This window comes from Dendrobium catenatum, unplaced genomic scaffold (assembly GCF_001605985.2).
Source record: "Dendrobium catenatum unplaced genomic scaffold, ASM160598v2 fragScaff_scaffold_1575, whole genome shotgun sequence".
NCBI classification, from domain to species: domain Eukaryota; kingdom Viridiplantae; phylum Streptophyta; class Magnoliopsida; order Asparagales; family Orchidaceae; genus Dendrobium; species Dendrobium catenatum.
The window spans coordinates 384433-401798 of record NW_021320037.1 but is presented as its reverse complement, the minus strand read 5'-3'; the positions used below and the strand labels follow the sequence as shown (position 1 = coordinate 401798).

General features: G+C 33.3%; 1 protein-coding gene across 1 annotated transcript in view; it reads right to left on the bottom strand.

Moving 5' to 3' along the window:
* Window positions 1-17366, bottom strand: part of LOC110116463 (FAD synthetase, chloroplastic) — a 52376-nt gene that overhangs the window by 26053 nt on the left and 8957 nt on the right. The window contains exon 3 of the mRNA XM_028700708.1: window positions 874-1009. Coding sequence (XP_028556541.1) covers window positions 874-1009 — 136 coding nt within the window. The remainder of the gene's footprint in view (window positions 1-873; window positions 1010-17366) is intronic.

Sequence of the window (17366 nt, the reverse complement as noted above, 5' to 3'; positions counted from 1 at the left end):
CATAAAATGATTCTGTTGCCATGATTGAAAAAAATTTATTGATTCAGATGTAGATGTATCTTAAATGATACAATTAGACAATACTCATGTGGGATAGGATATGATACAATATCTCATATGACAAGATAGGATATGGACCTTTCTTATTCACTATTGCATAAGAAAATATTCAAATACATTTTCTTCTTTGAATAAAATGAAATATTCTGTGAATTTATATTAATTTATTTATGAGAACCAACATACATATTGGTTCTCAATTTCTTTGTATTATTATGATTTAAAATTATGATTTATCCACTAAGTGCTTATAACTCAACTATTATTTAATCAATATTTATAGAATAGGATCTTGAGAGTTAAGAGTGAGAGAAGAGAGTTTGTGCTGCGCAAATGTGGAGCAACAAGTGAAAGTTATTCATGTTATATCATGTTGTACAAACAATAGTAAATTGGCTGTTATTTGGGAATGGAATGAAACTTTTGTTATTATTAGAAACTTTATGAATAATGATTTTAAAATTATTTAATATTAGCAGAAGTACCTTTGTATCCATCTAACCACCTACTCTCGTCTTGGGACTACTAGGTTCTGAGCCAGGTCATGATATGATTAGATTGGCCAATCATGCTAGCATGTTGGAGGCTAATACATGAAGAGGGGTGTGTTTATTTTGTAGGATGATCTCCTGTTTATATAATAGGGGAAATAAGTCATGCCTTGGAGGAGCACTAAATAAACATGAGTCGCAAGCTATAAAAGGATGCTTTCCTAAGACAAAATATAATGCTAACATCTCATGTTCAAAGTAATAAAATAATGAAATTTGTAACTAGTTCAGAAGAAAAGTATCACGGATTTTATCAACAAACCTGGATTCCCAACCAAGTACTTCTGCAATTCCAGCAAAAGAAAGTAGAAAAGGAATCCCAACCTTTGATGCTTGTATCACTAGTTCCCGATGACCCAAATGGAGGGCATCAAACTTGCCAAGCGCAACTATACCACCTAAATTTTGGTGGAAGAAAACACTCAGAAAGAATTATATATCTAGAACGAAAACTCTCAGAAAGAATTCGATATCGTTGTATCAGTGAGAACAAACAGCAATTTCAATTGCAAAGCTTTTGCATGGGTGGGTTCCTCGTAAGAAGAAAACATGAACAATAATTTAGGAAAGTCCTTCAATTCAAATCTAATTCAATTTTGAATTGGATTGGAATTAAATCCTACTTTATTGGGATTCCAAGTCTTAGTCCCTTTCCTAAACCCTCCCCACTTCTTCATACCGCCCGCCCCTCTCCTTGCTCTGCTCTCTAGGTGAGACTGCCCCCGTAGCGTGCAGTCGTGTAGGTATGTCGATTCTGGCCCCCGGGCCCAACATATTTAAATTTTAATTACTTTCCAAACATAAAGCCTCTTCCATTGAAAATAATTCAAGCCCTTTCATCTTTAGAGGATTAATTAGGGAAACAATTACCTAATTTCCCTCCATCCTCCACCTTTTAAAATCTGAATCATATTTCCCCACCTCCCTCTCTAACCTAGCCGGCCCTCCCCTAACCCTAACTCCACCAAAATCTGAACCTAAACTCCCCCAAGCCTCCTACGCTGGCTGGCCATCTTCCCATACCTTTTTTCTTCTTTGATTCCTTGGAGAAACTTCTTTCTCCCAAGGAGAATCCTCAAGGGCAGCAAAAGAACGTCTTCCACAATACTTCAATGCCACGTATCTTATGCATGGCCGATCCTGAACTCGACTCCGGTTTCGTCTACAACAAACAAGGCTTTGTCAACATCCTCCGATCACCATTCTTTGACGTCAATCTGGACGTACATAATTCCGTCGAGAAATACTTGGAGCATATCATATCCTCTCTTTCAGCCATCGAAGAACAACTTTACACCATTCAACGGCAAATCACCACCACGCCAAGACAAGGGTGAACTCTTTCCCCCTCCTCAATCTCCTTCCTATTCTCCTTCAATTGTGGCAGTGTATCAATCATAAAGAATCTTGCAAAGCTCTCCGTCAAAGCTTAGTAAACATAGGGAATGAGTGATGGACTTTTATGCATCTAATCTCGTTGTTAATCTAGGGATGTTATTGGAAATCCTCTATATTTGCTTATGTTGAATTTTCTAATTGTTTTGTGATCCTAACTATTATTGCGTGACTTGGCCTATAAGCTAATGCACCCCTTTCTTGTTTTCTATTTTCTCTAAGCGGCTAACGTCTTAATTCTTATTGCACTCACTTGAAAGCATGCAAATTCTTTTATCAATCATTTATAGCATTCATAGTTCTACATCAATAACTGAGTAAATTTTTTGCACAATTAGGGCACATGTGGGGCATGTCTGGCTCAAATCAGGAATCTCGGGTTAGCAAAAATCCATATTTTATCGAGTTATTGTAAGAAGTAGACAGTTCATAGAATATTAGCTCATAATGGCCATATAGCACAACTTCACTACGTCATGAAGAAGCTGCCCTTGCGCAAACTATCAAGTTAGCGAACAATTGTAAGGGGGGTAGGGGCCAACTAAACTGAAGAACAATGTATATTTTGCTCCACTGGAGAAGATATCACTTTACTATAGCAAAAAAATTCAACTAAAGCTTTTGCCTTTCAGTATATTTTTAGCTTTAACAATCTAATGGCTTTAACATTCGAATGAGAATTTAAAACGTAATCAAATGATAAAAGGCGCAAAAGAGAAATGAGAAGCAATAAAATACAATAAAGAAATAATTAACTAGAATTACAAATAAAGCAGTATGAACAAATAAAACAACACTACTAGAAGGCTAAAGCATCCAAAAGAAGATGTATAAAGAAGAAAAGAAGACAAAGTAGGGGAAAGCATCTGATGAAAAAAATTACATGAAAAATAAAAATAAGAGTGCGTTATAGATCCCATTACAATATTAAATCAATAAAATATTCCAACCAATGTAAACTAAAAAATTAAATATGTTATCAATAATTTAAGTATTAGACAAATCAAAGCGAGATTTCCACATTCTCAAGAGACCAATCAAAATGATATTCACTTGAGCTCAATGCTATGTAATGTGCAGTTCACAAAGCTTTGATTCGGCCAGATGCTTTTAACAGCTAGGACAAAAGGCTATGCACAGCAGGCTTAAAAAACTGCACTCAAAGTACTATTAAAATACAAAAGAGATCAAGTAGAAAATTTTTATACAAGCTGTGATTCGTGAAAAGCACAAAGGAAAGCAGACGATTCAGAATTCAAATGGTTGTGAAACCCATCGGTTAAACCTTTCAATAACATCTCAAGTATGATAAACTCTGGAAGTAACTTACCGTGCAACTATCTTAAACTTTGAAAATGACGTTAATAACTAATTAACGAATATAGCAAGCATACAAAAAGAAGCGTACATAATAAGAAAAAAATATGAAAAAATAAAGAAAAGAAAGCAAACCCATTTTCTTGATGAGAAGAAATAAATGACTTATTTTAGCGTCTTTCAACTTAATTTATGCAAATTGAAAGATAGCCTAATCACAATACCACAAGGGGGGTAAAGACACGTCAGGTCACATGATAGTTATAAAATTGCACAAGGGCTATCAAGTAGGTTGGGTTGATCATAAGCCCATAAGCCCTACCCACTAAAAGCCTCAATGGTTGTCCCTAATGATTGTGGGCTAAAATGAGTTATCTTACCGGTTGAAAACTAGCCCATAAACTCATTAACCATTCAAAGGACTAAATGTGATCCTCCCCATCATCCATCATCAAGGTACTCAAACTTAAGATAAGAAAATGAGGATAAACATTAAAAAAAACTCTTCATTAAAAACTACAAATTCTTATATTATAAATTAATTATATAAATATACTTAATTTTGAGTTAGCTTAAATTAAATTTTGATCGAGCTAACATAAATTAAAAAAAAAACAAATAAAAATAATTTTTGGGGCTCAATACTCTCATTTCACACTTGATTCAATATGTTAAGTTAACTTTAATTAGACTAAACTAGCTTATCACGTTATATATTAATATTTATTGAAGAAGCATATTACATTATAGATAGCCTAAATAAATCTTACAAGGTAATGTACCAAAGCTCATCATAAATAAGAGATAGCCGAAGTTAAAAACGGGTTTTATAAGGCCTAAAAAATGAGCTTAAATGGGCTAGAACAACCCCTTGACACCCCAAAATAGAACTAAAATTATTTGAACAAAGTAGATAAAATATGTCTAAAATTGCAAACTAGAGAAAGGTGAATACGGAAATACAGTATCCCAACGAAAGAAATATAAAGAGCTGTTTATATTTGCTCATAGCTCTCACCTTTCTCAAAAGGATAAAATAAATTCTGTAGTTTATGTAAGTACACCAATTCAACCTAGCATCCCATGCCTCCTTCCTAATTTTGGACAAAATCTACTTCCAAAAATCTGTTCATAGTTTCAAATATTTTCTTTCAACTTTCCTCTTCCATATTTTTCCATAAACTACCACAACAAATCTTTATTATTCTAAAACACCTTCCATTAATAATTCTTGCAATATTTTTATAAATTATTACACTAAATCTTTCCAAGAAAATGAAAATCGTATCTCACCTATTTCATGAGCCCAACTAAGTCTATAATCACAAGCAAATGTGTCCTTATCAATTTTCCAAATCTTACCATATGTAGCAACATTCCAAATCTTTCTTACAACTGGATCAGTGATACTACGGTTACCAATATTGAATGTTGGAATGAAGGCAACTTTCATATTCACGGTTCAAACACAAAAACTAGATGTTAGATTGCAAGATATTTATTTGTAAAGAAGAATTTTCTTGCAATCCTCTTCCACCAATACCAAAATGACTGCTACATTTCCAATCCCTAGACTTAATCCTCCAGCACTGATCATGCCATAAGCACCATAACATCAAATTACTAGGCAGTGTCATTAAAATCTTCTTTCTTTCCAAGATAGTTCAATTGAATAGTTTGGAGACCATGAACCCCTAATTGATGAGGAATTACTTGATTTGGATGATCATTTGGATGACTACTTGGGATTGTGTATGTGCCTGATTTAGTGCCCAAGTCTGGAACTAATATATGTTGATGCAATTAAAGTATACTTAGATGATAACAAATGATCTTTCATTGTTGCTAATTTTAACCGTTGCTCTAGTTTGCCTCCCGCTTTATTCAAATTTAACGAGAGATATTTAGATTCCATCTTGGTTTCGCTGAAAATAGCACATATTGACTACATTGACTTCATCATATTGTTGAAACTATATTTAACAGTACCTATCAAGCTTATTGAATTAATACATATGCATGATGATTGGCAATGCCTTGCATTGAACCGTCCCTACTTTTATCAATAGGAGAAACCGTCCCTACATTTTTATAAAAGCTGCTGTTTGATCTTCTAAGAAATATCCATTTTCTATTCATGTCAGCTACATGATTATGTCTATCATCTTTCAAATCTTTAAGAAAGAATTCTTTGTGGCCTAAGATATTGATTTAGAAGCGTGGTCATCACTTCTCTCATTTGATCTATGAGAAGTGTCATAAAGTCATACTTAGCCTATATCTTTGTTTCGTATTCCATGTATAAGGATATGATCATCATTTGTTGTATTTTCTTTTGATGTTTTGAATTTTTGTGTTACAAAACCTCATCTAGATCAAAAAATCCAATCTTGTATATTGTTATTAACATTATTTGTTAAATGAAATCATGGTTGCTAAATCCTAGGCCTCCTCTATATTGCTAACCTAATTCCTTGTTCTCTCTCCGCTTGGTTCCTTTTTTAACCTCTCTCCTTATTTATCTATCTCAATCTAAACGTAGCTATCTATAGATGTCTGAAGTTTAGTGGAAACAAGGAGATCTGTTGATCAATCTACTACAATACTTCATCAATGATAAAAAAAGATTAGAACATAAGGGTTTAAACTATGGTGTTAAAATCCAATGAGCATCATATATAAATGAAGTGATAAGTGTGACTTTTGGTGGTTGATGTAGGATGTTTTAGGGTCTATAATTCCTAATTCAACTAGATGATATGATATATAAAAACACATCATTCGAATTGAAAATACAGCAATGCAAAAGACCATCAATTAAATAATTATTTGCTAATTTTTTATGAGAACTAAAAATTCAAATATTTTACTCCAACGGATTATTTAATGGTCACTCAAATAAAAAAATTCAAAAGAAAATTCAAAATCACAAAAAACTACTATTTGATTGAAATTCACGCTCCAATTGAAAATTTAATTGTAACAAACTTGATTAAAATCAAGCACAAAAATTCAATTGTAACAAAGTTGATTAAAATCAAGCACACTCACAAAAACAATTACAAATTATTTAGAAGAGAACAAAACAAAAAATTTAACACAACAACAGCAACATCAAGCCTTATCCCATTATATGGGGTCAACTACATAAATCCTTTTTTCTCTATTGTATCCTATTAAGAGTCAAATTCTCATTTAAATATAATAAAAAAATATTGTTTCTAATATTTCTAACTAAGTCTTATTAGGTCTACCTCTACCTTTTTTAACATAGGTCGGATCGAATACATTTTATTCTCCTAACCAGGTCATCGGAAGGCCGACGTTTTATGTGACCAAACCATCTAAAGCATCTCTCTCTAAACTTATCTACCACTAGAATACTCCAACCTTTCTACATCTATAATCATTTTGCATTATATCTCTTAATTGTAAAACTACTCATCCTCCTAAGCATCCACATCTCTAGAACACTTAATTTTATGCTTCTCTTTTAATGGCCAACATTCGGAGATATAAAGCATTGTAGATCTCACCATCATCTTATAAAATCCCAATGCATTCCTCCACTTCAACCAACCAACTTGAATTTTCCTAATAATATCCCTATCTATCTCACCATCGCTTGAACAATATACTCAAAATATCTCAAACGTTCACTCTTTTTGATGACTTGATCACCAAATGTCGCAATCTAACCACTAGAGCTATTGCTACTAAAATTACACTCTATATATTTGGTTTTAGATCTACTCAAACAAAAACCTTTAAACTCTAAGATTGACCTCCATAATTCAAGTTTTCTTTCAACTCCATCTCTAATCTTATCAACAATAACAATATTATCAACAAAAAGCATACACTAGTTACATCCTCTTGAAAATGTCTAGTAAGAACATCCATGACTAAGACCAAAAGATATGGGCTTAAAGCAAATCCCTGATGTAATCCAATTGAAATAAAAGAATACATTGTCAAACCAACTAGTGTTTGAACAAAAGTAATGACTCCTATATGCATATCCTTAATGACTTGAATATAAGTATCATTAACTCCTTTTTTAAAACTTTCCAGATCACTTCTGTTAAAACTTTATCATACACTTTCTCTAAATCAATAAATATCACATGTAGATCCTACTTTTGAGAAATATTAATATCCTCTCAACAAATATAAACCATAGTAGACCTACCCCGCATTAATTCAAACTGATTTTGTTAAATATTAATATCATTAGTCATAACATATGCTCAATTACTCTCTCCTCCCTTAATTTTAATACATGGCACATTAACTTAATTCCATAATAATTAACATACTCATATGCATCACCTTTATTATTAAAAAAAGGAACCAACACACTCCTCCACTGATATAATATCTTTTTAATCTTCAAAATAATATTAAAAGTTTAATAAGTTAAAAAAATACCTCGATAACATAAGCATTTCCATACCTCTATTGGAACATAATCAGGTTCAACTAATTTTTCCAACTTCAATTTCTTTAGATTATCTCCAACTTAAGTTTTACTAATATGACGATAAAAACAACAATCTATATTTTCATTTAGTGTACTAAGGTCATAAAAATTAATCGTATTCTCACAATCATGAAAAGCTTATTGAAATATCTCATTCATATATGTTAAATATCATCTTTAAAAAAATATTTTTTGATCTTCATCCTTAATGCATTTCACTTGAATTAGATCCTTACTTCTCTTACCTCTTTATTTGACTAACTTATACATCTATTTTTCACCCTCTGTAGTATCTAATCTATTATAAATTAGTAAAAGCTAAATTATTTGCATTGCATATTGTTTTTCTAGAAAACCTACAGGCATCTCTATAACTTTCCTAATTTTTGAAACTTTTATAACTAAACTAACTTTTATAATAAATATTTTTATTAATATTTTCTTGCACATTTTGATTCTTGCACCAACTACTTTTACTATTATAAGATTTTTCCATTTGATACTCCAAACACATACTTTACAATATTCTTAAAATCACGATATATTACCACATAATATTAACTTCCTCATAAACAACCCAAATCTTAAAATCTTAAATCTTATTCTCAATTTTTTTTTTATTGTTCTTTAAATGTACCCATTTAATCCTAGTATAATATTTTACTTTATTTTTCATATTCCATCCCATTATCTTAAAGTCCAAAACTAATAAAGTGATATTGTGTATATAAACTTTTTCTCATTATAACTTAACAATCTTTATAACCTAAATGATCTATTTTTATATGAAAATAATCATTTTGAGTTTTAATATATTCATTCTTATAAATGATGAAAAGCCTATCTTTTTTCTTAAATAAGATTATTAACAATTACAAAATTATAAGCTAAAGTAAAATATAATATGGTTCTAGCACTTTCATTAATCACTCCAAGCCCATAGCCACCATAAATAATTTTAAAATCTTGTATCACTCTACCAACATGTCTATTTAAATCTTCCTTAATAAAAATTCTTTCAAAAGTATTTTTCACATTCATTCTTTTAAGTCATTACAAAATTTTAATTTTTAACACGTATCCAAACCTACTTGAAGAGTATAAGCACTTATAATATTAATAATCTTTGTAACAACAATCTTTAAATCTATAATTCTTTATCTAATTCTATTAATTTCAATAACATTATCCTTCAAACTCTTATTTATAATCACACATGCATCATTTCTGGTACGACACCAACCTAAATACTATAGTTCAAATCTAAAACAATCTATCTCTCAACCTTTTCACCAATCCATTTAATTTCTTGAATACATAGAATATTTATCTTCCTATAAATCATAATATTTATTAATTCCATTAATTACATTAATTTGCATCTAAGAGAACCTATCATAATTCTCGTATCATGGAATAGCTTCTTTGCCCACATCAATCCATGATGTGAGATCCCTTATTTATTAAACACTACAACCGAGAGCCAATGCAACGGCCCTTCTACATTTTTTATTGTATTCAGGCTATGCAGCATGTTGCTTCAAGGGAACACCCTAACATTAACACAATATATTAAAAGATGCATGTCATGATTGTTCAATAAATTTTACACTGATTGTCGACTACCTAAAGCAATCCTCCACCTTTCTCATCCAGGGCTTGGGACCCAGCAATGACTGTGTTATACTTAAGTTTTACTCTAAACTCTAAACACAACACTCACCGGAGATGATATCCATCGAAATTTGGTTATCACACTTGCACCATGCGTTAAGAAATTCAACAGCCAACAGTGACAGACAAGATTTAAAAGAAAACCTTATGTTTAAAAAGCTAAAAGTTCATCATGTATACCTTCAATTTTCTACTTATGAACACCTCTAGGTTAGATAGTCTCTGTAGTCTTTGCAATTGAAATCGAAAGGTAGATGGCCCACAAAAAAGCTCCACAAAGTTGCCATTGAATAAGTCCAAATAGTAGCAAAATAGATAAATTCAAAAAGTATTGAATAAAAGGGGTCGTTGATTAAATATAGGACTGTTAAAGCCGCACATTAACTAAATAGCGAAACATTTATATAGTCACTAAAGTTAATAGAACCAACTTCCTCTTATAGAATTGATATCCAAATAACATTAATTCCAAACAAACACTAAGGATGTAAATCCATTCAACTCAGAACTGAATAGGACCAATGCACAAACTAAATAAAACTAGAATTAGAATAAAAATAGAACACACCCGTTCTCAAAAGTCATATCATTACAAGCATATTTAAACACTTAAATCAAAATAACATAAGTACAAAATAAAACTACACAAACATTTTTCAGATCATTTATTTTCTCAATGTTTCTGACGAGTAGAACTTGAGAATATCTTTCAACAATGGTTACTGGGAGTTAATGGCAAAGGGAACTTCTGGTCCTTTGAAATTACCTGGTTGTTGCCTTTCTCTTAGGTTTGGAGTATTACACTAATGTTATGCTGTATAAGTGGTTGATTATAGAATTTGGAATTTATCTTGAGTATTGAAGTGGTTGATTATAGAATTTGGAATTTATCTTGAGTATTGCAGGCGGTGGAAGTCTAGTCTTTTGTAGCTAAAATTGTAGTTGAAGGGTTAAGCTGGTGGCTGCTTTTGCGATGGTTGTATTGCAGATGATTGGTTCAACGATAGACTTGTTCCTATAAGGCTAAAACTGATTAAATAATGTTTTTCATGGAATCAAGTGCAATAGAAGTTGTCATTTATTCTCCCTTATCTCGATTTATGCCTCTTATGGGGATGACACCAATTACATGACCAATAATTATTTTTAAGTAATTTTTTAACGTAAATCTAGGGAAAATTAATGATTATAAAAAAGGGATCTGAGACCTAAAACAACTCAATGAAGTATTTTCTAAATAAATTCCCGTCGGATGTACAATTCTTTCTGGTCTTTTTAGGTAAGTGGGAGCCTGAAGATATTAAATCTCAATATAGTAACTGGAAGCTTGATTTGGTAACTTCTATTCCTTTTACTTTTATTTGGTCTTTTCGTTTGCTTGTGTGGTTCATATTGTTTCAACTTCAATACAATCTAGTTTTTTACAATATCAAAATTTACAATTGATTGAATATTTTTATGATTTCAAATTTAGACACATTACTTATAGTGAATGACTATTAAATTATCGTATGCACAAGCTTCTTCATATATTAAATTTTCCTCTTAGTAATGAAAGTTGTGTGAAGGGTCTATGATCTAAGAATTTCTGTATGTTTGTATGATTTCATGCACACAGCACTAGGTTTGCACTAGCAAACAATAGAATATAAGATGGTTGATATGAGAGTACAAAGTTACATCATGATATCTTCTAGACATAAAATATAATTGATTTTTCACCAAAAATTATCATGATCAGGAACGAATCTTGATGCATGTCTGAATCGAAAACTTCCAAAATTAAATTGGGAACATCCAAACTCCAATTTATACTCAAATTGAATGTCTCGATGAGACAAACTTAACAATACCAAAATCGATCCAATTCCAGCACAAATAGGCCCAAATTAAGAGATCGGAGCATATTTAGAATATTTAATGCACTAATTAGATGATCATATGATACCCAAATATAGCATACTTATAGTCGAATCAAGCAACTCGACAAAACGAATCAAACAAGCCCTAGATTGCTTAATTGTGACATCATTAAGGCACTTAAACGCATGACAAATGCTCCATGATCAAGGGAATCAATATGGACCATTGGATGGAGCACTCTGAATTTGCCCCGGATCTTCTCCATATTTACAAATCATACTTAGAGACTCAAGAGAGCTCTGAGACTTGAAGCATCCCGGAGCTCCACCCCGACACCACCGCCGGCGAACCCTCCCCATCAAGCTTCCGTCGCTAGACCTCTATCCGACCATCACTGTTGGACTAACATCCGGTAGCCATCATTAGGCCTTCGTCTGACATCCATCGCCCGCCGACTATAGTCCATCCGACCTCCGTTGCCCGCCGACTACAATCCCTCTGACCAAAGTTGACCGGTGACTACAGTCCATCCGGCCACTATCGCCCGCCGACTACGGTCCCTCCAACCTCAGACGCCCGTCAATTACAGTCCCTCCGACCAATGTCGCCCACCCACTACAGTCCCTCCGACCACCGTCGTCCGCCAACTACAGTCCCTCATTAGGCCTTCGTCTGACATCCATCGCCCGCCGACCATAGTCCCTCCGACCTTCGTTACCCGCCGACTACAATCCCTCTGACCAAAGTTGATCGGTGACTACAGTCCATCCGGCCACTATCGCCCGCCGACTACGGTCCCTCCAACCTCAGACGCCCGTCAATTACAATCCCTCCGACCAATGTCGCCCACCCACTACAGTCCCTCTGACCACCGTCGTCCGCCAACTACAGTCCCTCTGACAACATCGCCCACCGACTATGGTCCCTCCAACCACAATTGCCCATCGACTACAGTCCCTCCGACCTTTGTCGCTCGTCAACTACATTCCCTTCAACCTTTGTCGCCCGCCAACTACAATCCCTTTGATCATCATCATATGTCGACTACAGTCCCTCAAATCTCTATCACCCGATAACGATCCTCTCTACCTCGGTCGTCTGACTAAGGTCCCTTTGACCACCTTCGTTCACCAACAACAATCCCTCTGACCTCTAACACTCGATAACGGTCCCCTTTATCTCAGTCGCCTACTATAGTCTCTCTAACCTCCATCGCCCGCCGACTATGGTACATTTAACCACCGTTGTGTGTCAAATACAGTCCCTCCGACCTCTATCACTCGACAATGTCGCCTCTACCTCAATCGCCCTACTACGGCCCCTCCAACCTCAGTCACCCAACTACGGCCCTATTGGCCAAACGAACAGGCCAACACTATTTTGAGATCAACTCTCATATCACTGGATTCTTCCAACTCCATCATGAAATGTGCTTTATATGATGTATATTTGCTACATTTAGTCAAGGTCTTCCTCCGATGAAGGGCATTATTTGTAATCGACTACAAACACTAGTAAATCATTTTGAATGGGTCAGGCCTCATGATTTTTTCCCCATCTCAGGGTTTTCAACTAAAATTTTTTTGTGAAATTTATGACACTGGCACGCCTCGCTTCATCTGTATGTGTGATTGTTGACCCCTATATACAAAGCCACATGCAAAAGGAGAAAACTCACGATTTAAGCAGCGTGAGCATTGGTGTGGCGCATGACTTGAAGGGTCAAACGACCTCTGATTGTGAAATGGACTGCATCGTTACAATCAGGATAAAGAATTCTCCTAACTCCCCACAGTAAAATCGGATGAGATCAGTACAAAGAAAAGACAAACAACCAAAATTAATGTGCAGTGACGCCTAAAGGACGTCCGATCGCAAAATGAACTTCGTCGTTGCGTTTCGAACGTCATTACATTCAAAATATACATCTTATTTGATTAATTGGGATCAGCTGAGTAGTGGCACGAATTTTGAGGTGAATACACATATACTGAGGACAGGGTCCTCGATGTTCCTCAAACGAAGTCCGATCGCGAAACGAACTTCGCCAAGACTTCAGAACATCCCAAATACCAAAAGATGACATCCAATTTGTTCAAATTAAAACATGCGATAAGGTCAATATGCATCCCAAGGCAAAACATGAATCCCGATGAGACGACATGCAAAACAAGAAAAATTAACCTCGACGCTGCCCAAAAGATGTCCGATCGCGAAATAGAATGCGTCGTTGCGACCGGAATATCGACAATACCCTAAATCCACTATTAATTTGTTCAATTATGATTGTTCGGTGAGATCGACACGCATAACAAGATAAAAGGCAAGCAACTTGAGATACTTTTGGGGAAGTCATCATATTGTTGTCATTCGAATATAATATTAATATTAATGGTAATATTTAATCATTAAATGTTATTATAATTTACTATAAAAAGTCAGAAGTCAAAATGAATTATCAAATCGCATTAAATATGATTACCTAGTATCAATCGAGCTCTTCCTCAAGAATCACTACGAAAATCCCTTAAAATCCGTTGAACCTGCTTTTAAATACCGCAAATTCAGCTAAGGTAACGTCAAACTCAGCTAGTGGATTTTACTACATCGTTAAAAAAACAAAGCCGAGACGAGGTATTTTCTTCTTCTGCACTTACGAACTAAAAGCCGACCTCTCTGTTTTATCCCATCTCAACCAACAAAAATTCCACTCTTGTAGCCCCTCTCGGCTTCCGAATCCAATTCCTGCTTCATTCGGACCCTATTCTTTTCCCACAGCAAGCCGACCTCAACCTTCCCATTTCCCTCTCAAACATCACTTTTCCCATCACCAAGCAACCTTCACATTCAACGTCCAACTTCAGCTGTTGTCTTGCCCGACACTCACCACACTCAAACGGCTAAATTCCCACCGCCAAACAGCTCCTCACGCCAACAAGTAGTAAGCCAAACTTCACGCCTCTTTCCTACTTGAGCCTTACAAAAACACTGTTTACTTGAATGGGTAGCAGTTCAAATGCATATAAATCCTTTCATGTCACCTCCCTAATAACACATGAATGCTGCCATTTTTCTAAGCTGTTCACGTGAATGTCCTATAGCAATTCCCTTTTGTCATTCTATGCAACCAAAGTTATACATACTATTTTATGTATATATATGTCATTGTGTGCAACCAAAGTTATTCCAGCTTATATATAAGCATATATATATATATATATATATATATATATATATATATATATATATATATATATACCGTAGCCACTTCATCTTTATTTCATACATTTAATAGCCTACCAACCCACTACAAGACAAAGTCCTTCTCTAGCAACGCAACATTGCATTTTCTGATCTCCACTCACATTAAAGCCAAGATTCTCAATATATTTTTGTCTTTTAGTTCAATCATTTGAATGCTTTCTTTATCTGCTTTATTGCTTTAACAAATTTTATGTTACTAACATCACAGTTACTATGTATTTATAAAAAGAAAAAACATATATTTAGATATGTAATATAAAGCAGGTCAAAACAACAGAAAAGAGAAAGGCACTGAGATTCTATTTTATTCTTGTTTAGACTTTGGCACTTATCTTTTACGCGATTGGTGTTAATAATTATTGCAATTGATAGCAATGATTATATTAGTTATATGTTTTCTTTTAGAGTTTTTTTTTATGTATATTTATATATACATACTATTTTATGTATATTTATATATTACTATTTTATGTATTTTAATACATACTATTTTCTGTATATTTATATATTATAAACTATTTTATTTCTAATGTTGCAAGTCAGTTATCAATGGTTCAAATGGTTTTGTGACCGAGATGTTTCCTTACAGTCTTCTTGTTATATACAAGCATGTTTTGCTTACAAGTTCTTTTGTCCTCAAAGATAGTTCAATATGATGAGTCAATATAATTATATATTTGCACTTCAATTGAATTGATTTTTCTTTCAACATTCCTATCAAGTTCAAATATTTATGTTTTAATTCAAATTCAAATTGATTCATTTTTTGTTCGATTTTATGTGAATTAAAGTCCAAGTTCATTTGAGTTCAATTCAAGTCCAAAAGTCCCCTGTAATTTGTCCAAATTCTTGTATCTTCAGTCCAGATTTCGATAGCATCCCAACGTCTCACTTGTTTAGGGGAAAACTACAGAAGTCTGGGCCTTCCCACCACTCTAAAAAAAGCGTGTACGCTAAGTATTCTTAGGCACCGTGATCGTGACTTCATCCCACCACGCTAATAAAAGCATGTATGGGAATTCGACAAGGATACCTGTTTTGAAACAATTATTTTTTTACGTACGGGTACTTATTAGTACCCCACCTCCCCGTAGGCGTCGTACCGGATTCTCATCCCACCACGCTAAATAAAAGCGTGTATATGCAATTTTCCAGTAAGCTATGAACGTCGAAATGCGTCTTTTGGATCACCTGCTTCGTTGCTAGCACTGCAACAATGTTTTGAAAATCAGACCGGACCGGCCGGTTCAACCGTGATCGGTCTGGTGCCGGTCCGATCAAGCGTCCAAAACCGCGCTCTGCATCAAACCGGATCAAACCGGATTGAACCGGCGGTTCAACCGGTGAACCTTTGAACCGGTCCGGTTGGGAAAGAACCGACCGGTTTTATAAAAAAAATTATTTTGTTTTATTATTAAAATTAAAAAATATATATTTTTGTTAATTAAATTTTTTTTAATACTTTTTAAATATTTTATTAAGTATGATGATTAATATCACCACAATACATGCAAGTTATTATCTTAAAGAACTTCACATAGTTTGTTTTGTAAAAAGAGTGCACTTCTCACTTTAAAAGGGTTGGAGGAAACATCCTCAAACTCTCCCTATGATGTGGGACTAAAAAAAGTAGCATGAATAGTTTAGAATGTGAATTTGGGCTTATTTGGGCTAGTTGGGCTTTAAATTTTTTCCTTAGTTGGGCTTCAAATTTTTGCTTAGTTGGGCTACAAATTTGGATAATATATTTATAAATTGCTATAATATATATTATAAATTTATATATTATATTAAATATTATTCTTATAAATATATTTAATTATAAATATATAAATATATTATTTTTAAATGATATTTATATTTATAATTTTGATTATATATATTTTTAAATTTATAAATATATTAAATTGTCTATATTTAATTATTATATTATATTAATGATCATAAATTTTTATTTTATATATTTAATATTATATTAAGTATTATTCTTATAAATATATTATTCTTAAATGATATTTATATGTATAAAATTTTATTATATATTTTAAAATTTTATAAATATTATTAAATATTCATATACTTATATTATATGATTTTTATTTTATTAATTTTATAATATTATATTATTTATTACGTCATCCGGTTCGACCCTGGTACTGTGAACCCTCCCTCTTCCGGTTCGTTGTCCGGTCCGGTTTTCACAACCTTGACTGCACACACTTCCTCCACCAAGCTAATAAAAGCATGTATATGTGGTTGTTTTGTTGCGCTGCAAGCATCAAAGGTGGGCTCTCGTAGTTTTCTGAATTTAGAGGGTTATACCTTAGCGACCAGCGATGTGGAGAGCTCAAAAACAAGATTACTTTTTCTTCTTTTTCTTTTTTCTCCACTCATTTTTCTACTTTGATGGATAGATCATTGTTGTTTGTCCGGACTGACATTTTCTTTATAGCTCAACCTGGATTTCTTTAATTATCAATGAATAATCTTTAATTAGTAAAATTATTATTCATTTCAATTTCCATTTATTGTGTGATCAATGTACATAGTTGTAAGTCTGATTAAGTTTAATAAATTATAAATCCTTATTCCTAGGTAGAGCCATCTAATCTGCATGCGATGATCAGTGATTATAATTAGACATATTTTGCTAGTATTCTAAGAATGTATTCCATGAGTTTATATACACACCATAATCTATGCATACTCCTTCTATTCTATTCTAAAAATCTAAAATCATAATTATATTTTTATAATCT